Raw genomic sequence first — 25,668 nt, 5'->3', positions numbered from 1 at the left:
GGACTAAATCAAAACAGAAAAAACTGCCCACATCTGTGTTAAAAGCATACAAGGCTTCTAAGGTACTTCTTTCTCTGAAAATAACTGCGATTTCTGCTTTCTGAGAGTTGTTCTCTACCACTTATCTTTAAATATAATGATCTGATACCATGGGTGGTTTTACATAAAAGTCTTCCGCAGATGTCTGTTGCTTTTGAAATTGTTGGTTTGTAGCAATATGACCATGTTACGTTAAGCAGTTTATTTTTGAAGAAGAAAAATTTCAGTTTGGTGAAGAAAATTCCTGCAAAGGAAAACATTTCTATCCTGAATTTATCCTCTTTGTTCCCTCTTCTTTGCAAGGGGCATTAGGCTCAGCAGAATCCGTCTTCACTACTGGAACATATGCGTAGAGGAGCAGGAGAATTTCTGAGATGACATGCTTTTATTACATGTACATCTTAAGTGGAAAGATTAGACAAATTCCCCACATTTATTAACCGCTCTAGTGTTTTTGAAGAACCCGCATATACATGATTGTTCTTGAGTTCCCAGGACATCCTTGCAATTAGTGATGTTACTATTTGTATTCAATCATATATTTCTGGCGCTGCTTGTGCCAAATACAGGTATCTGAGGATTCATTGAATAAAAGACTGCACTTAAGGAGCACATGTTCTCATAGGGGGCGGCAATGTAAGCCTTCAAATTAATAAGTAATTTTGTGCAGTGCTAAACATTGTGAGGAAAAAAGATGAATGATACAGAGAGTGACTGTTTTTAGGGGTGAGGGTAGGGATAGAACGCCTTTTCCCAGGGTCGTTCTGGAAGACCTTCCTGAGGAGTTGTCATTTAATCTGGGATATGGATGATGGCAAAGAAGCAGTTGTGTAAAGATGTAGGAGAAAAGATACCTAAGTGGAAGGAACAGCAAGTACAAAGGCCATGAGGCGCGGTTAAACTGGTGGGTTTGAGAGGCTGAATGCAAGTAGGTTGTGTATGGCTGGATCCAGATCACAAAGGACCTGTGGACTTTGGCACAGGAATATATTTTTGTTCTGATAGAATAGGAAGCATTTGGGGGCTTTAAGAAAGGCACAATAGGATTTTATGCACACTTTCTAAAACCGAAGGCTTGCTAATCTAGAGAACGGAATGTGGGGATGAGTTGATGCAGGGTAGGTGGTTGGGAGACTGCATGGAAATTTAGGCAGTAGTTGGTGTCCTGGACTAGCTTTGTATGGGCAGCAGTTCTAAGACTAGGTTGGATTCAGGATATGTTTGAGAGTGGAGCAACACGTTAGGCTTGCTGATGGATTTGATGTGAGGTGTGAGAGAAGAGAAGAATCTAGGATAACATTCAAGTTGTTGACCTGATCAGCTATTCAGACAGTATTTTCATTTACTAATATTGGGAAGATTTGGGGTAGAGCAGATTTGTGGAGAAATGCCAGTTGTTCTGTTTTGATCATGCTGAGTTTTAGTGGTGAAGTGGAATAAGCAGTTGGATGTCAGTTCCCGATTCCTAGATTATGAAGCAGAAACTATTGAAAGCTGATGCGATTTCTCTGAGCTCACGTAACTACACAGTTAAGGTTCCCTGGAGACTTGAACCCAGGATTTTTTTTCTTTTTCTTTTTCTTTTTTTTTTTTTTTTTTTGAGACAGAATCTTTCTGTTCTTCAGGCTGGAGTGCAATGGTGTGATCTCTGCTTACTGCAATCTCTGCCTCCTGGGTTGAAGTGATTCTCATGCCCTAGCCTCTCAAGTAGCTGGGATTACAGGTGTGCACCATTACACCTGGCTAATTTTTGTATTTTTGGTAGAGATGGGGTTTCACCATGTTTCCAGGCTGGTCTTGAACTCCCGGCCTCAAGTGATCTTCCTATGTTGGCTTCCCAAAGTGCTGGTATTACAGATGTGAGGCACCACGTGTGGTCAAACTCAGGTTTTCTATTCTTTTTTTTTTTTTTTTTTTTTTTGAGATGGAGTTTCACTCTGTTGTCCAGGCTGCAGTGCAGTGGCGTCATCTCTGCTCACTGCAACCTCCACCTCCTAGGCTGAAGCAATTCTTCTGCCTCAGCCTCCCGAGCAGCTGGGACTACATGTGCCCAGCATCATGCCCAGCTAATTTTTTGTATTTTTAGTAGAGATGGGGTTTCACCATGTTGGCCAGGCTGGTCTCAAAGTCCAGACCTCAGGTGATCTGCCTACCTCGGCCTCCCAAAATGCTGGGATTACAGGCATGAGCCACCGTGCCCAGCCCAAACCCAGGTTTTCTAATGTTTTCTTTGTACTTCCTTACTGTATTCTTGAACTTCTTCATGCTTTTTCTTATTTATTATACTTTGGGAAGAGTCCAAGCTCAGAGTCATCAGGCATGATTAAAATATTAGTGATCCCATTATTTAGCTGTGATCATTTCAACTTCTCTGATTCTGTTATTGGCTGAGAAGGCAGAATGTGAAGCTTGCCTTATCTCTTTCTTGTAGAGATTGTGATAATAGGTGTAAAGACCCTTTGAAAATAAAGCACAACGTAAATTCAAGGCATTATTATTGTATTCTTATGCTTTAAGTAAACGTAGTCCTAGAAGCAGGTGGATTTATTGACGTTGTTGATGGTTGCAGGTGAGAGCACAGAGCCGGGATAAGCAGATAGAAGAAAGGATGCTGTCTCACAGGCAAGATGACAACAACAGGCATGCAACCAGGCACCAGGTATGGGCCTTGTGAAAGCGCTGGCCATAGTTTGAGGTCCATTTCTTGGATCTCCTCTATAATTATCTTCAGGCATATCTGTGCCTCATTTCCTGTGATATTTCTTCAAGATGTAAACTTAGAATCACGTTTGTTTTTCAAATAGTAAATGTTCACAAAGCAAACACTTCTACCTCATGAATGAGGGACTCATGCCATCTATAGTAGTTGTAGTAATAGATTATTCTGATTATTTGAAAGATGACACTTGCTGCTTCGTTTCCTCACTTTGCCTCTTTATTTAGACTATTGCAGCTTGCTTTCAGACCTCTCCACTCTGCTAGCGCCTTCCCAAGGCCACCAGTAACCTCTCAGCATTTGACACTTGTTGACTGTGTCATTTTTCTTCTACTCGTTTCTTCCCTTGGTGTGTAGGAAGCATCCTGGCTTGGTCCGAATCCTCCTCCCGCCTCTCTCAACATCGTGTCACATTGTTTGCGCTTAATTCCTTGCTCTTCCCTAAGTGGCTTTGGTCTTTACTCTTGCTGTTTTCCTGCCTGGAACGCTATCCCTCTACCGAGAAGAGATTGTATTTTCTTTCAAGGCCTGTGCAGTTCTCAGCTGTTGTGGGAATTTTTTCCAAATTCTCTCCCACTGTGACTGAATTTCTTCCTCATGTATTCCCTTTGTAGTGCTCTGAAAATGTCAGCCTTTGTCACATATTATATTTTGTTCATCATTTAGGTGTCTGTTTTTGCAATTAGATTATTGGTGGAAAGCAGAGATGTATGGTGATGAGGAAGAAGTTTGGCTTTGAAGCCAAACAGATCTGAACTTGAATACTGATTCTGTAACTCTAGCTATGTTGTCCTGGGGAGGTCAGCTAACCCCCCTAAACGTTACTTCTTTGTTAATAAGCAGAGGTGAATAATGCCTGCCTTGAAGGACAGTCAGCTAGATTATGTGTGTTAAATACCCAGTGCTTGGCAGGTAAAGAGCACTTCGTAAGTGGTAACTACACTTTCTTCCTTGTCTATTTTGGGTTTTATTCTGTTTTTTTTTTTTTTTTTCGAGCTGGAGTTTCATTCTTTTTGCTCAGGCTGGAGTGCTCACTGCAACCTCCACCTCCCATGTTCAAGCGATACTCCTGCCTCAGCCTCCCAACTAGCTGAGCATGCCACCACTCCCAGCTAATTTTGTGTTTTTAGTAGAGAAGGGATTTCACCATGTGGGCCAGGATGGTCTTGAACTCCTGACCTCCAGTAGTCCACCCTCCTCAGCCTCCCAAAGGGCTGGGATTACAGGCATGAGTCACTGGGCCCAGCCTTGGGTTTTATTCTTACTCAGTTTTTCTATTTAAATGAATATATGTAAATGAGGTTTTGTGCCGCTGTTGATCAGATTCATTAGCATTAACTGGAAAACAGTAACCATTCTATATCTATAAATGATTTGTTGAAATGATCTTAATTTTATTCTTGTTGCTTTGGTGGAGATGTCCATCCTTGGTTTATGTTAATATTAAAATAAGTTTGTATTTCTGAACCTATATTTAATTGGCAGTAAAGGTAATGGGGTGATGAGAACCTGATGTAGAATTTTTAAATTGCCATATTCATGAAAAAATTAGCCAGGCCTGGTGGTACACACCTGTAGTCCCAGTTACTTGGAAGGCTGAAGCAGGAGGATGGCTTGAGCCCAGGAGGTAGAGGTTGCAGTGAGCCATGATTGTGGTGTTCCATTCTAGCCTAAGCAACAGAGCAACACCCTGCCTCAATAATGAAAATGAATAAAATAAAATTGCAATATGATTTGCAGTGTGGCTAGAACATTTTGGTACTTTTTTATTTTTATTTTTGAGATGGAGTCTCGCTCTATCTTCCAGGCTGGAGTGCAGTGACATGATCAGCTCACTGCAGCCTCTGCCTCCTGGGTTCAGGTGATTCTCCCGCCTCAGCCTCCGGAGTAGCTGGGATTACAGGCACGCACCACTACGCCCCACTACTTTTTGTATTTTTAGTAGAGACGAGGTTTCACTATGTTGGCCAGACCTCAGGTAGTCTGCCTGCCTCGGCCCCCCAAAGTGCTGAGGTTACAGGCATGAGCCAACGCACTGGGCCTTGGCACTTTCATTTTGAAGCTTAGCTTCATAACGAGTTTTCTAGCGAGCTTTTCAGTTTTCTCCTTTTTCCTTTTAGGCACCAACGGAGAGGCAGCTTCGATATAAGGAAAAAGTGGCTGAACTCAGGAAGAAAAGAAATTCTGGACTGAGCAAAGAACAGAAAGAGAAATATATGGTGAGGAAAAGTTAAATATTTAATGAGCATGAGCTCCTGCTGTATTTGATTCCTTTTGCTTTCTGAGCTTCTGCCTTTCAGATTTGCTATTTAGTATTCTCTACATGTGACTACCAAGTGACTCCTCTATGGCATTTCAAGTTTATTTCATCCCCAAAACTGAGTTGTTGAGACTGGAAACAGGAGGTCTTGGGAAAATGAAGTCAAGTCAAATTTAGATTAAAAAAAAATTAACTCTAGTTGTTCATAATTTTACTGTCATCTTAAAGGGTCAAATTCACCCACTAGAACACATGTCGCGGCACTGGAGATATCTAAAGAAAAATATTCAAGCTTAATAGTAGTCTGCTTATTTTAATGGAAAAATAGATTTCCTCTATGATTAAAAGGTATTAATTGGGTGAATATTCTATAATAGATCTTCTTGTAGTATTTTAATATTTTTTCTAACTTTTCTCTTTTGTAAGAGAATTTAGAGTGATTAAGCAAAGTATGTGGAAGAAAACAAATCGTACTACGTAAAAATAGCCACTATTAGTGTTTTTGTATATATCCTCGCTTTTTCACAATCCCTTATTTACATAATTAGCTTCTTACTGTATGTAGCACTTTAGATTCTGTCTTTTCACTTAAACATCTTTTTTAGGAAAATATTTTATTCTAAATGTATTAATACATGCTTACTACTGAAAATGCAGAGAAGAAACATTCCAATAAAAAATTGTTCTTCAAGATAGAAACCACTGCTTAACATTTTGATGTGTGTTCTTTCAGTCTTTTTTTTTTTTTTTGAGACGGAGTTTTGCTCTTGTTGCCCAGGCTGGAGTGCAATGGCGCGATCTCGGCTCACCGCAACCTCCGCCTCCTGGGTTCAAGCAATTCTCCCGCCTCAGCCTCCTGAGTAGCTGGGATTACAGGCACGCGCCACCATGCCCAGCTAATTTTTTGTATTTTTAGTAGAGACGGGGTTTCACCATGTTGACCAGGATGGCCTCGATCTCTTGACCTCGTGATCCACCGGCCTTGGCCTCCCAAAGTGCTGGGATTACAGGCTTAAGCCACCGCGCCCGGCCATTTTCTTTTTTTTTAAAGTATTTATTTTAAATTTTAGATAAGGGGCTACATGTGCAGGTTTGTTACATAGATCTATTGTGTGTTGCTAAGACTTAGGCTTCTGATGATCCTGTCACCCAGGTAGTGAACATAGCACCTGAAAGGTAGTTTTTCGACCCTTGTCCCTCTCCCCTCTTTTGGAATCCTCAGAGTTTAACGTTGCTGCCTTTGTGTCCCTCTGTACCCAGTGGTTAGCGCCCACTTGTAAGTGAGAACACGCTGTGTTTGGTTTTCTGTTTTTTTTGTTAATTTGCTTAGGGTAATGGCCTCCAGCTGCATCCATGTTGCTGCAAAGGACGTAATTTCATTCTTTTTTTTATGGCTGCTCTTTTAGGCTTTTTCTGACATTTTAGTTTTTTTTTTTTTTTAAATAGAGTTGGAATGTTTTCTTATTTAGCCATTAGAATAGATTCTTAAATGTAGGGCTTGTGAAGACTTAGAACATGGTTTCACTATGACAGAAATATGCCAGACTATGTGTAGTTGACCCTTTGTATCCATGGATTTTGTTCCCGTGGATTGAACCAACCACGGATCAGAAATATTTGGGGGAAAAAAGTGGGGGAAAAAAGTGTGTGTGTGTCTGTACTGAACATGTACAGACTTTTTCTTGTCATTGTTTATAAAGTAGCCCAGTGTAACTCCTATTTACATGGCATTTACATCACATTGTAAGTAATCTAAAGATGATTTAAAGTATACTACAGGATGTACCCAGGTTATATGCAAATATAACATCATTTTACATAAGAGACTTGAGCATCCATGGATTTTGTTATATGTAAGGAGGTTGGGGACATTCCTGGAACTGGTGCCCCAGGGACCTCAAGGGATGACTATATTTACTTTTTTTTTTTTGAGACAGAGTCTGACTCTTGTCACCCAGGCTAGAGTGCAGCAGTGGTATGATCTCAGCTCACTGCAACCTCTGCCTCCCCAGTTCTGGGTTCAAGTAATTCTCCTGCCTCAGCCTCCCAAGTAGTTGGAATAATAAGTGTGGGCCACCATACCCAGCTGATTTTTGTATTTTTAGTAGAGACGGTTTCACCATGTTGCTCAGACTGGTCTTGAACTGCTGACCTCATTTGCCCACCTCGGCCTCCCAAGATGTTGGGATTACAGGCGTGAGCCATCGCGCCTGGCGTGTATTTACTTTTTTGATAGTCATCATTGTCTTAAATGATAATTTTTTTTTTTTTTTTTTTTTTTGAGACAGAGTGTCGCTCTTGTTACCCAGGCTGGAGTGCAATGGCACGATCTCGGCTCACTGCAACCTCCGCCTCCTGGGTTCAAGCAATTCTCCTGCCTCAGCCTCCTGAGTAGCTGGGACTATAGGCACGCGCCACCATGCCCAGCTAATTTTTTGTATTTTTAGTAGAGACGGGGTTTCACCACGTTGACCAGGATGGTCTCGATCTCTCGACCTCGTGATCCACCCGCCTCAGCCTCCCAAAGTGCTGGGATTACAGGCTTGAGCCACCGCGCCCGGCCTGAAATGATAATTTTAGGAATAAGTGGACACAGGCCAGTGTGTGATGGGTCGTGGGGTGAATTTGCAGTTAGACCTTTACACCAGACTTGTGTTAGTTTGTAGAGTGAGGGCTTTAGTAGTGGGCCATAGGGTGCCAGGTTGTTTGCTTGCCCCAGTCTTGTTTACTATTTCTATCTGCAGACTGGTTAGAAGTGTCATAAGACAATGATACCATATGTTGAGTGATGAGCGCTCGGCACTGTGGTCGTGATGTGCCTTTGATCTTTGGAACAGTCCAGGATGATTAGTGGTATTTCCCCTATTTTATATACAGGAAAACTAAGACTGAGAGAGGTAATTTGCCCAAAATCATACGGGTAGAAAATGTCTGAAATAAAAGTTCCTGAAATTTTTAATCTTAACAAACAACTGCTTTTCAATAATTTGGGATAGGTTATTAGGATCCAACCTTCTTAATTAAAATGCTGGCTAGGATTTTTCTTTTTCTTTTTCTTTTTTTGAGACAGAGTTTCGCTCTTGTTACCCAGGCTGGAGTGCAATGGCGCGATCTCGGCTCACCGCAACCTCCGCCTCCTGGCTTCAGGCAATTCTCCTGCCTCAGCCTCCTGAGTAGCTGGGATTACAGGCACGTGCCACCATGCCCAGCTAATTTTTTGTATTTTTAGTAGAGACGGGGTTTCACCATGTTGACCGGAATGGTCTCGATCTCTTGACCTCGTGATCCACCCGCCTCGGCCTCCCAAAGTGCTGGGATTACAGGCTTGAGCCACCGTGCCCGGCCTAGGATTTTTTCAAGCTTTTTTTTTCCCAGTGTTCCTCAAACTAGAAGAAATAACTAATGCTTTGAACCCAAATCTTAGATGATAGAGTCCAAATTTAAAAAGATTCACAGCAGATGGAACCAGATTAACCAGAAAAAATTTTAATAGGGATAAAGATACTGATGAATGATGTCTTCATATGCTAATATATGTGTGAAATCCCTAATGTTTTCCTGGGATAATCCATGCACTCCACTTAACTACCATTATCTCCTATTCTCTGGATGGGAGGTGGAGCCTAGAACAGAGTGGGAAGGGCTAAAATCAAAGATTTAAAAGGGAAGTTTCCTTTGTAGAATTTCTTTCCTGGAAAGGATTCTTGTAGTGACTGCCATGGTAAGATTGGGAAATTATTTAAGATTGAATTATTTTCTTGCTTTTAATTTTCTGTGGCTTTTCCCTGTTTTATTCTTGCTTAATATTTAGAAAGGCATTTTTTAGAGTCCAGCCTATTTTTCCTGTACATGTGGACTGGAGTTTTAAAGTGAGAGTAGTACGCCTTTTGCAGACAGTGTAGTGGTGGCTGCCGCAATTCAAGTGAAAGAAGTTACAAAGGACTGCTTCATCCAGCTGCCCCTGCCCCTCCCTTCCTGCGGATCTTTTCAGTCTAAACTCTTAGACACTAAGGCTTAGAGAATCTGGTTTTTGTTTGTTTTGTTTTTAAATCGGGGAGTATCCACCAAAGCTCCTTCCAGATCTCAGGATTCTGGGAATTTGTAGTGTCTCTGGGTTTGTTATACTTTATTAGAGACGGAAGAACGAAGCTCCCTTCCAGAGATGTGGGAGCATTTCCTCTCCAGATTCACTGGGGTGGGTAGTGGGAGTCTTCTGGCATTAACCTGATAAGTATGTCTTGTGCTCAGTCCCTAGCACCTAGTATGTAGGCACTAAATAAAATGGTTGTGTGGTTTGCGTGGATTGAAATAAAGTTCTTAGAAACTGAGAGTATCAGAATATCATGCTCTGGTTATTTTCCTAGGAACATAGACAGACCTATGGGAACACACGGGAACCTCTCTTAGAAAACCTGACAAGCGAATATGACTTGGATCTTTTCCGAAGAGCACAAGCCCGGGCTTCAGAGGATTTGGTGAGTATCAAAACCTCCAAACTGAAGACCACTTGTGAAAGGTGCTTAGAACTGCCAAGAAAAATGATTGCAAATAGTTTGATGGGAATTAAGTGTACCTTGCTTCTTGAATCTCTTTCCCAGTCTCCCAGCTGTCTCTTTTTGGATTTACAACGAGTCACCCCTCCTCCTTTTTTTTCTTATTCCCTCCTTTCCACCTCAGCTCCTGGAAGTACCAGTTTGGCTAGAGCTGGTGAGGCTGGATAAAACAGTAGGCTCCCCTTTGTCTCAGCTGGGCAATTTGCAATTCTGAGAACCTGTAGCCTAGGAGAGACTCATCTCTGTTGTTTTCTTAATCCCAACAGGAACTCCCTTTTTGCAAGGTTTCCTCTGCACTAAGAATGAAAATAGCAGTGAAGGGGAATAATGGAAAAGGCTGTTGTCAGATATTTTAGAATTAGTCTTTGACATAGCCAAGTTTGATACATTGGTTTTCCATTCTGATCTTTATTTAGAGCTAGTTTATACTGAGTTCTGCTGTCCTAGGCAGAATTTTTAACAATTTTGCTTGAAGAAAATTCTGGTGATTGAGTTTACCTCTGATATAACAGATTAAATGTGTTCAGGGAAGCTCAGCTTTTAAAGTGAATCTCATCTCCACCCACTGCCCCCTGGTATTTAAAAAAAAAAAATTGTATCAAAACTAGACTTGTTGAAAACTTGGTGGAGGCAGGATTTGCTGGCTACCCTTGGCTGGACTGGGCTGTTGCTGATGCTGGTTTTCCCTATCCTATTCCTGCATGGAGTATCTCCTAGGCTAACCTTTCACAACTTTACACCTGTTGTGCTTACAAATTATAATACTTTTGTAGCCAACTCAGAGCATATCAAAAAAAAAAAAAAGAGTTGTTTTTGTTTTTTTTTTTCCTCCTGAGAGAGGGTCTTGCTCTGTTGCCCAAACTGGAGTGCGGTGATACCATCATGGCTCACTGCAGCCTCGACCTCCCTTGCTCAAGTGATTCTCACACGTCAGCCTCCTGAGTAGCTGTGACTACAGACATGCCACCACACCCAGCCAGAAATATTTTCTACTTCCTAGAGTTTAGATTCCAGAATTACCATGCACATTTCAAAAATAATTTTTAAAGGGCCTACTTTTTTTTCTAAGTGGCCGTTGTAGATGTATGCCATAGAGATTTGTGTAGTTTGATAAAAGCTTCTGCAGAAGCTTACTTGAAGGCAGATTCTAAGTCAACATTTTGTTTAGTTTTAGAATACTTTACAAGGGTTAAGAGTTTGTGTCTGTGATGACTTTCTTGATAATTCAGTTTGGTTTAGGCTGATAAAAATGAAGTTTCCAAGGTCTCATTCTGGTGAGGCCCAGAATGTGGGAGGTAGCAGAGAAACCCCTCTGGGCAGTATGGGTAGTAAGTTTTCTATATGCCTGCCTGATTTTTCATGTAGCTCTCTTTAGTGTAAATTCTCATGAGTAGAAGCCAAATCTGTCTGATTTTTTTTCATAGCCTAGCATGGTGGCATGTACACAAGCTTTTAAAAAGAACGGTATTGTTTGTTTGTTTGTTTGTTTGTTTGTTTATTTATTTATTTATTAAAACAAGAGTCTCACTCTGTCTCCCAGGCTGGAGTATAGTTGCATGATCTCCGTTCACCATAACCTCTGCCTCCTCGGTTAAGTGATTCTTCTGCCTCAACCTCCCCAGTAGCTGGGATTACAAGTGCTCGCCACCACACCTGGCTAATTGTTTTATGTTTAGTAGAGATGGGGTTTTGCTGTTTCAGCCAGGCTGGTCTTGGACTCCTGGCCTCAAGTGATCTGTCCATCTCAGCCTCCCAAAGTGTTGGGATTACAGGAACCACCGTGCCCTGCCTAAAAACAAAGACAATAAATTCTAATCCTCCTTTGACCTTTGATTTCTTGGCAATAGGAGAAGTTAAGGCTGCAAGGCCAAATCACAGAGGGAAGCAACATGATTAAAACAATTGCTTTTGGCCGCTATGAGCTTGATACCTGGTACCATTCTCCCTATCCTGAAGAATATGCACGGCTGGGACGTCTCTATATGTGTGAATTCTGTTTAAAATACATGAAGAGCCAGACGATACTCCGCCGGCACATGGTGAGTTGTCGTGGGTTCCTCTGCTTTGAACGTGATGGCAGTAAGCTGAAGGATCTCTAGATTTGGCCATAGCGATGACATCTATTCAGGCACCTTCTCGGTGTTCCTCAGCAGTAGGACGAAGGCATAGGAAATGGAAGGCCACAGTTCCAGGCATGGTGTAGAGCCTGAAGCATGGCTGGTGCTGGGTGCCACCCAAAGCGGCTGAGGGCCCTTACCACATCCTGTCATGTACATCTTCCTGTCTTTTGTTCTTGCTGCCTACTCCTCTGCATTTCCTGCTTGGAATATGAATGACTTCTGCCCCCAGGTTTTGTGTGTCCCAAACTACATGAAAATACAGACTTCATTAGGCAGAGCAGGGACAGCATGGCTCACCTTCATATCCCTAGCAACTAGTGTGGACAGCTGATGCCCAGGAAACATATGCTGAGTAGGTACTTACCTTAATATTTAAGGGAGATCAGCCTGGGTTATGAAAGTAGCAGAATGGGTCCTTTGGTGCCCTACCCTCTTTTTCCTAATAATCTGTTATTTCCTAATGAATCTGTTATTGTTGACAAATATGTTTACTAGATTTTTTGCAGCTTAAAAAAAGAAGCCGTTTTTTCCCCCTCTGTTACAGAATACAGAAGCTTTGTCTTAAGGGGAATTGCTGCCATGGAGCAAGGGTGGGGAGCAGGGGAAGGGGTGGAGATTCGATTGGCCTTTCAGACAGAGAAGACTTTTTTCGTTCTCTTGGGTTTTTTTTGTTTTTTGTTTGCTTTTTGTTTGTTTGTTTTTTGAGATGGTTGCCCAGGCAGGAGTGCAGTGACACGATCTCAGCTAACTGCAGCCTCTGCCTCCTGGGCTCAAGCGATTGTCCTGCCTCAGGCTCCTGAGTAGCTGGGACTACAGGCATATGCTACCATGCCTGTCTAATTTTTTTTTTTTTTTTTTTTTTTTGAGACAGAGTTTCGCTCTTGTTACCCAGGCTGGAGTGCAACGGCGCGATCTCGGCTCACCGCAACCTCCGCCTCCTGGGTTCAGGCAGTTCTCCTGCCTCAGCCTCCTGAGTAGCTGGGATTACAGGCACGTGCCACCATGCCCAGCTAATTTTTTGTATTTTTAGTAGAGACGGGGTTTCACCATGTTGACCGGGATGGTCTCGATCTCTTGACCTCGTGATCCACCCGTCTCGGCCTCCCAAAGTGCTGGGATTACAGGCTTGAGCCACCGCGCCCGGCGCCTGTCTAATTTTTGTGTTTTTAGTAGAGACGGGGTTTTACTGTGTTGGCCAGGATGGTCTTGATCTCTTGACCTTTTGATCCACCTGCCTGGGCCTCCCAAAAGTGCTGGGATTACGGGTGTGAGCCATCGTGCCAGGCTCTTGTTCTTATGATCACAATATAATTTGGCTCTAAGGCCTCTGGGGTGTCTCTTTTTTCTTCCCCTTCCTTTTTATTTTCCAGGATTTCTATATGCTGAGCAGGCTTCTTGTGATTCCTGTCGTCATACTCTTCTACCCAGTTTGGTTGGTGATACTGCTTTTTTATTTTCCCAGTTCAGGAGCACATGGCCTGTAGGTTTGGGGCCCAGAACTGTCGCTTTGACTCAGGTTCTCCAGGCCCTGGCATACTTGACTGCATGGGGCTAGAGTAATGGAGGGGAGGGGATTAGCCGGGAATGCTAGAGATACCAGTACACAGGGAATAATGGGGTCAGAGGGGGGGCACTGACAGATGGCAGTCCATGGAGATAAAGTAAAATGGTTTTACTATGTGAAAGCAAAGCTGTTGTTGTTGTTTTTTTTAAAGCTGTTGTTTTTATTGATGTGAACTGCTTATTATTTATGCCTTTTTTTTTTCCTTTTGTTTCTGGTTAAGTGACACTAACCAATGAAATAGCCAAAAGGGCAAGAAATAGTAGTAGAAGAAGAAAAACAAGGGTCTAAATAAATCTGAGGATCAAATAACCATTCTGAGTATTTGAAAATCTGTATTACATGCTCTAAAAATCAGATTTCAGGCCGGGCGCGGTGGCTCAAGCCTGTAATCCCAGCACTTTGGGAGGCCGAGGCGGGTGGATCACAAGGTCAAGAGATCAAGACCATCCTGGTCAACAGGGTGAAACCCCGTCTCTACTAAAAATACAAAAAGTTAGCTGGGCATGGTGGTGCGTGCCTGTAATCCCAGCTACTCAGGAGGCTGAGGCAGGAGAATTGCCTGAACCCAGGAGGCGGAGGTGGCGGTGAGCCGAGATCGTGCCATTGCACTCCAGCCTGGGTAACAAGAGCAAAACTCAGTCTCAAAAAAAAAATAAAATAAAATAAAAAATAAAAAAATAAAAATCAGATTTCAGGAAATACCTGTTTTACCCATGCCTGTTCTGATTCCCATTGCTTCAGGTGTGATCACTGAAATGAAATGGTCTTCCTTTGGCTTGGCTTCTGTTTCTAAACAGATAATAATTGTTGCATTAGTTTGGTTATTGTTGGGAACAGCCAGCATCAGCAAAGGGGCAGAGATAGGAACAAGCTACAGGCGGAACTTTCTTGGAGGGATTCCAGTTAATAAATATTTGGGTTTACATGTGGCAAATTGGAACATGCTTCTTGAGTTGACAAAAAGAGCCACAGTAAAATTGCGTAATAGAAAGTGTTGCGTGGGCCAAGTGCAGTGGCTCACATCTGTAATCCCAGCCCTTTGGGAGGCTGAAGTGGGAGAAGTGCTTGAGGCCAGGAATTTGAGACCAGTCTGGGTAAAATAGTGACTCCCTATTGCTTCAAAAACAGTTTTAAAGATTAACTAATCAGGCGTGGAGCTGTGCACCTATAATCTTAGCTACATGGGAGGATTTTTTGATCCCAGGAGTTCAAGGCTGCAGTGAGCTCTGATTGTGCCACTGCACTTCGGCTTGGGTGATAGAGGAGACCCTAGTCTCAGAAAAGAGTTTTATATATCTATACTTTTAAACAACTTTTTTTTTTTTTTTAAAGCAGTCTTGCTCGTGGCAGCCTCCACCTCCTGGGTTCAAGCAATTCTCCTGCCTCAGCCTCCCAAGTAGCTGGAATTACAGGCGTCTGCCACCATGCTTGGCTAATTGTTGTACTTTTAGTAGAGATGGGGTTGGCCAGTCTGGTCTTGAACTTCTGACATCAGGTGATCTGCCCACCTCAGCCTCTCAAGTGTTAGGATTACAGGCATGTGCCACGGTGCTTGGCCCTATACAACATTTTAAAATGTAAATTTTTAAAATAATTCACCTACTTAACAGCAGATGATTGGCTGGTGGGCTGGTGGGCTGGCGGGCTGGCGGGCTGCATTAAAATAATTAGCACTTGAGGCTTGAGGAAAAGGGGGTACTTTGTGCCCCCTTGTGGCCAAGTGACCCTAGCTTTCTGCTGCTCGGCCAGGCTGCCTTGCCCTGATTTGTTTTTTTTTTTTTTTTTTTTTTTTTAAGTCACAGGACTTTCTCTTAATTTCCTTATGCAACAAAGGGAATGCAGTTGCAGGGGAGAAGGGCTGACAGGTAGTGGTGCATGATTTTACCATTGTGAGTGGGTTTTCTAATCTGAACAAAGAAGACCATAATGACTAGGTGATAATGAGAAGTTATGGGTAAAGGTGAGAGTAAAGTACTGAGCCACCCTAAGCTTCTGGAAATAAGCTGCTTAAGAATTTCCTGTTGGCTTGAGGCATTTGGTAATAAGCAAAGGTATTCTTATTTATTTGGCCTTTATGTAGTGGGTGATTTTAATCTCCTGGGCTAAAGCAGTGCCAGAATGTAATCCACAATGCTTAGTTCCAGATTGCTATAAAAGTGTCATAAATATATTCAAATGACTAGAAGCCTTTGTTTTATGGGAAAAAAATCTCTGTTTTGCTGTATGTTCTCAACTTGCCCGACTGTCCTGTAGCTCGTTAACCAGAGTTGACCTGTTACTCTTTTTCCATTTTGAGGAGCAGTCTTGTTGGGAGGCTCTGGTTCCCTGATGAGAATTTCATTGTCTTGCAGGCCAAGTGTGTGTGGAAACACCCACCTGGTGATGAGATCTATCGCAAAGGTTCAATCTCCGTGTTTGAAGTGGATGGCAAGAAAAACAAGGTAAAAAGTGGTGACTTGAGAAAGGAATTGTAATGTTGTATATTCAGAGGTTTCAGAAGAAATGTATTTTGTCGGGCCGGGCGCAGTGGCTCACGCCTGTAATCCCAGCACTTTGGGAGGCCGAGGTGGGTGGATCACGAGGTCAAGAGATCGAGACCATCCTGGTCAACATAGTGAAACCCCATCTCTACTAAAAATACAACCCAAAAAAAATTAGCTGGGCATGGTGGCACGTGCCTGTAATCCCAGCTACTCAGGAGGCTGAGGCAGGAGAATTGCCTGAACCCAGTAGGCGGAGGCTGCAGTGAGCTGAGATCGCGCCATTGCACTCCAGCCTGAGACGGAGGTCTCAAAACAAACAAACAAACAAAAGAAATGTATTTTGTCTCTGTCACACCTTGTGAGGACGTTTCATTAACAATTATGGTATGTTTGTCAATTTTAGGCCTTTATCTGTCTAGGAATCAGTGGCCCACACATGAATTCTATTTCTCTCTCTGCTTCCAGATCTACTGCCAAAACCTGTGCCTGTTGGCCAAACTTTTTCTGGACCACAAGACATTATATTATGATGTGGAACCCTTCCTGTTCTATGTTATGACAGAGGCGGACAACACTGGCTGTCACCTGATTGGATATTTTTCCAAGGTAAGCAGAATCTGGAGATGATGAAGCCAATGGCCAGAGCAGGGTGATTGATGTTGGCAGTTGGGGGCTAAAATCACTGACAGGAAGAAGCTGTACTCTGGGCACTGATGATACCCCTTCTGTTAAATAAATTTTTTACGAAAGGCAAACACGTGTATCAAAGATTGTCTAATGAAAATGCAGTTTTTATTAAAAGCTCTGGTTCATTCATTTCTAGAGTTATGGACTGGAGCTGCCTATTAGACTGGCCAGAGCCCTCCCTAGTAACCCACAAGCCCACATCTTGTAGGCAAGCCAACTCTCCTGGCTTTGCCTGCCTCTGTGTTATTAGCTTAAAACCAGGAATATACTCCTTTAGCCTGATTGTTTAGCTGGGCTCCTTCTAGCACGGTCCCTTCTGTGATTAACACCACTGTGCCTTTTAAAGACCCAAGGCCAGATTTTTTTTCTTTCTTTCTTTTTTTGAGACAGAGTCTCACTCTGTTGCCCAGGCTGGAGTGCAGCGGCATGATCTTGACTCACTGCAACCTCCACCTCTGGATTCAGGTGACCCTCCTGCCTCAGCCTCTTGAGTAACTGGGATAACAGGCGCCCACCACCACACCTGGCTAATTTTTTATGTGTTTTTAATAGAGATGGTGTTTTACCATGTTGGCCAGGCTGGTCTCAAACTCCTGACCTCAATTGATCCACCCACCTCAATCTCCCAAAGTGCTGGGTTACAGATGTGCACCACCGCGCCCGGACCAAGGCCAGATTTTGTTTATGACTTTCAGAATAACAACTTGATTGAAATATAATTCATACACCATAAATTCACGTACTGAAAGGGTACAGTTTAGTGGTTTATAGTGTATTCACAGAGTTGTGCAGTCAACCCAGTTTGCATTATCCTGGAAGGAAATTGTTAGCAATCACTCCTATTTCCACTCAGTGCCTCTCAACCCTTCTGTCTCTATAAATTTCCCTATTCTGGATATTTCTTATAAGTGGAATCATACATTTTGATTTGATTCAATGTGATTGCTTTTTTTACCCCTTGCAGAATGAGGACCTACTGTGTTTTTTCCTTCCCTTTTCTTCCATTAGGCAGCTCCTTTTCAAAAATTGCATTTAACCTTCTTGCCCTGCTCTGTGGCTGTCAGGAACCCAGAGTCAGCCCCCTTAAAATGAGACTAGAGGTCTCAGCTAGGGAAATCTGGGATGAGTAATGGCTTTAGCCATCATAAAACGTGTGGATGTAACAGCTGTGCACCTGACAGCCACTCCTTGGGACTGGTCAGCCAGGTGTTTTGGAAGCAACCTTGTTTGGTATCTGTGGAAGTGCTGAAACCTTAGGTTTCAAATCCTCATGACATGTTCATCTGTTTGCTCTTGATTTTAGGAAAAGAATTCATTCCTCAACTACAATGTATCCTGTATCCTTACCATGCCTCAGTACATGAGACAGGGCTATGGCAAGATGCTCATTGATTTCAGTAAGTGAAACTGCTAAGTCATAAGTTCCACAAGGCAGGGACCATGTGAATCAGGTGTCCCCAAACTGCGGCCCCCCCCACCTCCACCCCGCTGCACTTCAGGAAGGGGCATCTCTTTCATTGGTGGTCAGTGAGAGGAGCACAGTATGTGGCGGCCCTCCAGCGGTCTGAGGGACAGTGAACTGGGCCCCTGTGTAAAAAGTTTGGGGATGCCTGATGTGAATATTGTTGTCTTTTTGTCCTGTGGTCTCTGCAATTCCTGGAATGTAGTGGAGGTACATGGATATTTAGTAAATGAATGAACAAGTAGGAAAAACCTGAACATTTGTCATTCTGCCTGATATGCATTGAACATTGAAAGAATACTGGACTCCTACTTAATTAGTAGGAGGTACAGAGGATGATAAAGTAAGCTCTTTAGGATTATCCCAGTTTTCAACTTTTAAATAGCACATGCATGCGTGAGGCTTAAAAATCTGTTCCTTGATGCTAGGGATTTCACTTTTGTAGGGACTTGTCTAGAGGTAATATGTATATCCGTTGGACCCTTTGTGTAATATACTCTGCCCTCATTAATTGTGGTTTCTGTTTGTGAATTTGCTTACTCACTAAATTTTATTTGTAACCCCAAAATCAGTCCTAACATTTTTGTGGTCATTCGTGGACATGCACAGAGCAGCAAAAATAAGAGTCATGGATGTGCACATTCCCGGCTGACTTCAGAGTTTCCAACTCTTATGCTGTAAACAAGTTCATTTTCACTGTGTTAGTGCCACACATTCTTGGCCTTCTGTTGATTGTAAATGCCCCCTGTGAGTAGTGCTGATGTGTCTGATGTTGCTCATCTCAGGAATACTGGTGTACCTTATAGTGGTTAGCTAGCTTCCTTCAGGCGAATTACAGAATTGCTGGCAGTGAGTTCAATGTTAATGATATCAACAGTATATATTAAATAAGGCATTTTAAAACAGAAACATAAAATAAGGTTATATATTGATAGTTGATCAATATATGACCAGAGGCTTGCAGGAACCTAACCCTCCCTGTATTTCCCCTAGGAGCAGCAGATCACTATTCACTTAAGTCAGGGTTCTTGGCGACTTTCTAAAACACGACTGCTGAGAATAACAAGGCTCTACTGTATGTTATTTCATGTCCATGGTCATAGGACAGGGTATATTATAATCAAAATTGGAGTTCCTAGAATTAGCCTTCTAAGCCTTCTTTCATTTTTTTCTTTTTTTTTTTTTTTTGAGACGGAGTTTCACTCTTGTTACCCAGGCTGGAGTGCAATGGCGCGATCTCGGCTCACCACAACCTCCGCCTCCTGGGTTCAGGCAATTCTCCTGCCTCAGCCTCCTGAGTAGCTGGGGATTACAGGCATGCGCCACCATGCCCAGCTAATTTTTTGTATTTTTAGTAGAGACGGGGTTTCACCATGTTGACCAGGATGGTCTCGATGTCTTGACCTCGTGATCCACCCGCCTCGGCCTCCCAAAGTGCTGGGATTACAGATGTAAGCCACCCTGCCCGGCCCCATTAATTACAGTTTTACTGGGGGCTAATCTTGTTTTACCTTTATTCCCACCTGCCATTATTTTGATGTTTCTTTTTTTTTTTTTTTAAAGATGGTGTTTCACCATGATGGCCAGGCTGGTCTTGAACTCCTGACCTCAGGTGATCCACCCACCTCGGCCTCCCAAAGTGCTAGGAATACAGGTGTGAGCCACCGCGCCCGGCCTATTTTGGTATTTCTAAAAGATAAGGCCCATTACACCTTAAAAAAAAAATCCACTTCATTACATAGGCTTAATGGATTAAAAAAAATCCTTCATGTCATAAATTGTGATATTCAAATTTCCCTGGTGTGACTTTGTTCTTTTTTAACAGTACTATTGAGAAATGTGGCTCAAAATTCACTTTTAGTCTAAAACTTTCCACTCCCATCTTTTTCTTCCTTGCTGTGTTTTTGTTAAAGAAAGCAGGTTAGTTGTAATAGGGTTTCCCAGATTACGAACTTTGTAGACTTCATCGCCATAGTGATGTTTTGTGTATTTTGTATAAATTGAATGTTAGGTGTTTAGACTTTACATCTAGAGGCCTCATCATTTGGGCTTTCTTTTTTTAATTTTTATTTTGAGACAGAGTCTTGCTCTGTTGCCCAGGCTAGAGTGCAGTGGTGCAATCTTGGCTCACTGCAACCTCCACCTCCTGGGTTCAAGCGATTCTCCTGCCTCAGCCTCCTGAGTAGCTGCGACTACAGGTGCATGTCACCACGCCTGGCTAATTTTTTGTATTTTTAGTAGAGATGGGGTTTCACTAGCCAGGATGGTGTCAATCTCTTGACCTCATGATCCACCTGCCTTGGCCTCCCATAGTGCTGGGATTACAGGCGTGAGCCACCGCACCTGGCCCATCATTTGGGTTTTCTACATCCCCCACTATCTCATGGGTGGTACTGAGATAATCTGTTCTTACTATTCCAAGATTTAAAAACCATATAACGAAGTGGCTTCACATTTTTGTTTCCTGTCTCCCTTGTTTTCAACACACACCTACAGAGAATCATTGTTACCAAAATGATTTATAGTGAAGCCTTCCAGAGTTCTTTTAGTGCCTATTACAGTAGTACCCTCCTTATCTGTCATTTCACTTTCTGCAGTTTGAATTACCTACAGTCAACTGCAGTCCAAAAATAGGTGAGTACAGTACAATAAGGTATTTTGAGAGACAGACAACCTTCACGTAACTTTTATTATAGTATATGGTTCTAGTCGTTCTGTTTTATTATTGTTCTCTTCCTGCGCCTAATTTGTAAGTTAAACTATAACATAGATATTTATTGATAGGAAAATACATAGTATATATAGGATTTGTTACTTTCCAGTTTTGAGCCTCCACCAGGAGTCTTGGAACACATTCCCTGTGGATAAGGGGGATCTACTGTGTCATGTAAATGCAAGTACACATTCTTCTTTTGTTTCTACAAAGGTGGTGTACTGCACTTATCACACAGTATTCCACTGAATGGCTAAACCCTAATGGATTAGACTGTGCCTCTTAAACCTTCTTTCATGTTGGCACACTGTTTTTTGCTGTTAGGATAAGATCTAGTGTTGCTAGAAAAAGTCTGTATTTGTTCCCTGGCAGGTTATTTGCTTTCCAAAGTCGAAGAAAAAGTTGGCTCCCCAGAACGTCCACTCTCAGATCTGGGGCTTATAAGCTATCGCAGTTACTGGAAAGAAGTACTTCTCCGCTACCTGCATAATTTCCAAGGCAAAGAGATTTCTATCAAAGGTTGGTTTTTGACTCCTTGAAATGGTTGATGGTTCAAGCGGTTTACTCTACTGGATGTTATGTTTCCCCTGAATATGAGAATGGAAGACACTGAATATGGACCACTGCAAAGACCCTCACCAAAGTTGCCTAGCAAAGCATTGGGCCCCTGGGAATAGTTATTAATTGGCTTCTCAAATCCAGAGTTCCTAACACTTTAATTCTTATAAAAGTCAAGAGGAAAAACTTGAAGTCTTTTGGTTCATCTTTCTGAGAAAGACATCCCTGTGTATTTATGCAAGGGTGGAAGAATTTAGTTTGATCTGTACTTGACCCTGATTTCTAAGGAGACAACAGTAGCTTCTTGCTGTAATGTCCTTCTGTAGTTATTTGAACTGGTCAAATGAATGCTTTGTAAACTCTTTCAGCAGATTGGGTTGAGTACAGAAGATTCTGTCCATTGGATTTCCTTTAAGGAAAAGTAGACCTTGGTTGGGAGACGGGGGAGTGGGCAGCTGCACTTAGGGCAAGTTGTCAGTAGCTCTTCTGTTTCAGAAATCAGTCAGGAGACGGCTGTGAATCCTGTGGACATTGTCAGCACTCTGCAGGCCCTTCAGATGCTCAAGTACTGGAAGGGAAAACACCTAGTTTTAAAGAGACAGGTAAGGTTTTCATCAGTGTGCTCATTGCTGGATGTCCCTCAAGGCTTAGCAGAGCAAAGTAGGGGCATTAAGACTCAAGAGAATCTTCGCTTAAAGGAGTTCCACTACACGGCCCTTTTACTGGGTCTCATTTCTGTAGCTGGCACTGACGCCTGTGTTGCCTTACCGGCATCAGAAGCTTTTGGTAAGCTCCTGTCTCAAATTTGGATAGCACAAGTGAAGCAGCGTTATGTTGTGCAGCACTTCTGTCATTGGATGATTTTCTTAGGTGGAAATTGCCCATCTTCAGTGGAATCTTCACAAATGTTGTCTCAGCTCATGCTCACTTCTAATTTTTTAAATTATTTCACACAGTAAAGGTAGGTGAGCGATGATTTTCATTTCTCACGCAGGGTGAAGTAGGAAGAATGGATTAGGTAGGAAAGCAGTTTGTTGTAAGTTAAAAGATAGGTTTCTTTTTTTGAGACGAAGTGTCAGTCTGACACTCAGGCTGGAGTGTAATGCTTGATCTTGGCTCACTGCAGCATCCGCCTCCTGGGTTCAAGCCTTTGTCCTGCCTCAGCCTCCCAAGTAGCTGGGATTACAGGCACCTGCCACCACCACACCTGGCCTATTTTTTGTATTTTTTGTAGAGATGGGGTTTCACTATATTGGCTAGGCTGGTCTCGAACTCCTGACCTTGTGATCTGCCCACCTCGGCCTCCCAAAGTGCTACGATTACAGGTGTAAGCCGCCGCGCATGGCCAAAATAGTATTTTTTTATACCCTAATATGTTGCTAAACTTTGGCAGTCCCTTCTTGGCTGTCAGTTATATTTTGGAATCTATGTAAAGACACTTGAGTTCAGAAGTGTGTAATATTTTTTCCCATTGTTCTCCCCCAGGACCTGATTGATGAATGGATAGCCAAAGAGGCCAAAAGGTCCAACTCCAATAAAACCATGGATCCCAGCTGCTTAAAATGGACCCCTCCCAAGGGCACTTAAAGTGACCTGTCATTCCGAGCCAGCGAACCCCGGCAGTAGGAATCCGTACCCTAGGGATCTGTCTGTCATTTCTGTTGCTCTTGTGATTGGCAAGTACAGTATCCTTCGGGAAGGCCATCCCCCTCAGGACTGTCCTGGCTCCGACCTTCATGTACACTGCAGACGCTGGTTCTGAGGAACTGTTGTTTCGGCCTCAGTGAGGTTGCCTGGATGGGATCTGTATTAGACTTGAGTGCAGATCTCTCAGCACTGACCCAAGGAGTTCTGTTATGGTACTGTACCTGTCCAGTCACTGGTTCTCTCCTCATGTCCTCTCGCCCCATGAGGTTGTGTTGTGTCTTCTAAGCGTGGTACTAGTGCTTGCTGCCTGGTCACCAGACCTCCAAATATGGCTGCCACCACCAGGACCTTTCCAGTTACTCCTAATACGTGTGTTCTATGGAGGGGCAGGGAAGAGGTGGCACTTGTGGGTGTGTGTGGATTAGGAGGGGGGGGGGTCCATTCACTTTGGGCTTCATCTTGCTTTAAATTTCTTTCCTTCATTTTGATTGAGAGACCTCTTTTTGATCAGTATTGGGCTAAACAGAGCCAAATACTTTTGAAGAGCTTCCCAGGGACTAGCATATAATTTATCTGAATGAGATGGAGAGAAGAATGAAGTGGTGTTTCTGTGTTTGAGTTCATCTGTGGGCAGTGGGCAGTGTCTTGGTGGAAGGGAATGGGTACTTCTTTTTGTCTCACTAGAAAGTACCCACTAGTAAGAGTTTCCTTCTCTCTTTACTTCCAGTCCCTTTGTACGTTTGCAGGTGCCAAAGTCATATCCAGTTCTCCCTTTCCTGCTACATGCTAACTGGTTAATTATACTGCAGAAACCTTTTCTCCTATACCAGACCTGATGTAGTACATCTGTACTTCCATATACATTGCACTGGTTTTGTTTGAATGCCCTGGGAGAAGTTGGAAATGATTGAAAGTGACTTCTGTATTTCAGCCCATGACTCAGCAAGGCAGAATGGCCACCCCTGCCAAGGTTTGCTTCTCTTTCCAACAGTGCCTCACCCTCCCTCTAGGATTAAAGTGCTTCTACCCTTCCACGAACTCCTCCTCCATTTCCTTTTTGGGATTCGTACCATCCTTCTATTCTCTGGTCTTCTATTTTTGGTGTTGTTTAAGTGAAGGAAGAGATGTTCCCTCTAATTTCTCTCTAGCCCATTATAACCTGCTATCTTGGGGCAACTTTTGATGTATGACATGTCACCCTTCCCAACTTGGTCTCCTGCAACATGCTGTCTTCATGTGGAGCCCTCACCGCAATCCCTGACTCTGGTCATTTGTGCCTTTCTCTTGTCATCTCTGTACACTACTTATATTCACTGTGGGTCGGGGGAGCTAATTTTAAGCATGTTCAGTGGCAGCTCCCCTCCAGTTTCAGTGTCACTGTTAAAATTTATCCAAAAGCAACTTCACTGGGGGTTTTCTTAAGGGGTAAAGGCCTTTTACAGAAGCTAAACCCTTCCCCACGTGGTAGAATGTGCTCTTCTATATCTACTCCTCAATAAAGCATGTTCTCTGCTCAAGTCTCTTTCATCTGGGGGCTCTCATTTATACGTGAAAATGGTGCACACGATCTGCAGCTTAGTAAATGCACTTGGGATTTGCTTTCCCTAGCAGTAAACTCTTAAGGGATGGAATATTTTACCCTGTGATGCAGGCTGTCTATAAAGATCAAAGGAGTGCTCACTCTGAACTTGTCTAGATGGTGGCAAAACTTTGATCGGCCTCACTTTGGTTCTAGCTAATCGGTATACGTAGCAATGATTAGTCAGTATTAGCCATTTCACTGAGTGCCATTTTTCTCTGATTTTAGGGGCAAAGGAATCAATAGGAAGTTAGGATATGTGGGAGAACAGTTGATGCCCGTGGGAGATGGGAACAGACAGCCCTTCTCATCTCCAAGCTCATTCACCAGTATCGAGCAGTGTCACTGCTAATTATTGACTTTCTCCCAAGTAGAAATTATTATTTGTGAAAATAGCTGCATTTTCCTGTAAGAAGTACCCAGCACGGGAAAAGGGTGGCTGAACACTTACTTACCTCTGTATGGTGGAAAGGAGGAGGCTGGGAATTGTATGTGGTGGAATGGTTTTGTTCACTGTGGCCAGTAGTGGTAAGAACCCCGTACAGTGGACGATCTAAGGGTTTTGTTCTACAAGGCTAGAGTGTGTGTGTGTCACATATTTCGGGTGGGTGACTGGAGGAAAGCAAGACTTTCCTCGTGTTTATGTTTTCTTAGAATGATAATGTGCCCAAATCTCCCTGTTCTTTTTTGCTGTTGTTGAGATGGAGATTTGCTCTTGTTGCCCAGGCTGGCGTCCAGTGGCACGATCTTGGCTCACTGCAACCTCTGCCTCCTGGGTTCAAGTGATTCCCCAGTCTCAGCCTCCTGAGTAGCTGGTATTACAGGTGCCAGTCACCACACCTGGCTACTTTCTTGTATTTTTAGTAGAGATGGAGTTTCACCATGTTGGCCAGGCTTGTCTCAAACTCCTGACCCCAGGTGATCCATCCGCCTCGGCCTCCCAGCATGCTGGGCTTTGTGCGCAGTGCTGTTCCCAAGTCTCCACTCACTTTGCCATCCTGCTTTACTCACTGAAAAATAAAAAGATCTCATTTAAGCCCCCCACAGGTGTGGGAAACAGAGTTTCACTTCCCTTGGCAACTTTGAATGAGAATATCCCATTTAACTCTTTTTGTGTGTGTGTGTGTGTTGGAGTGTGGCTCTGTCGCCTAGGCTGGGGTGCAGTGGCATGATCTCGGCTCACTGCAACCTCTGCCTCCTGGGTTTCAGCAATTCTCCTGCCTCAGCCTCCTGAGTAGCTGGGATTACAGGTACCTGCCACCATGCCTGGCTTTTCGTATTTTTAGT

General features: G+C 43.1%; 1 protein-coding gene across 2 annotated transcripts in view; it reads left to right on the top strand.

The window, feature by feature from the left end:
* KAT7 (lysine acetyltransferase 7) overlaps positions 1-24,319 on the top strand; it is a 40,203-nt gene extending 15,884 nt beyond the window's left edge. The window contains exons 6-15 of one of the 2 annotated variants that reach the window (XM_039476752.2): positions 2,609-2,698; positions 4,876-4,974; positions 9,380-9,490; positions 11,416-11,607; positions 15,604-15,693; positions 16,201-16,341; positions 17,726-17,819; positions 20,970-21,116; positions 21,651-21,757; positions 22,641-24,319. In XM_039476752.2, coding sequence (XP_039332686.1) covers positions 2,609-2,698; positions 4,876-4,974; positions 9,380-9,490; positions 11,416-11,607; positions 15,604-15,693; positions 16,201-16,341; positions 17,726-17,819; positions 20,970-21,116; positions 21,651-21,757; positions 22,641-22,742 — 1,173 coding nt within the window. In that variant the 3' untranslated portion in view covers positions 22,743-24,319. The remainder of the gene's footprint in view (positions 1-2,608; positions 2,699-4,875; positions 4,975-9,379; positions 9,491-11,415; positions 11,608-15,603; positions 15,694-16,200; positions 16,342-17,725; positions 17,820-20,969; positions 21,117-21,650; positions 21,758-22,640) is intronic. The other variant, XM_039476753.2, reaches the window with a different exon arrangement.
* Positions 24,320-25,668: the final 1,349 nt, after the last annotated feature.

This window comes from Saimiri boliviensis, chromosome 17 (genome assembly GCF_048565385.1).
Source record: "Saimiri boliviensis isolate mSaiBol1 chromosome 17, mSaiBol1.pri, whole genome shotgun sequence".
NCBI classification, from domain to species: domain Eukaryota; kingdom Metazoa; phylum Chordata; class Mammalia; order Primates; family Cebidae; genus Saimiri; species Saimiri boliviensis.
This window is presented reverse-complemented; position numbering and strand designations above follow the sequence as displayed.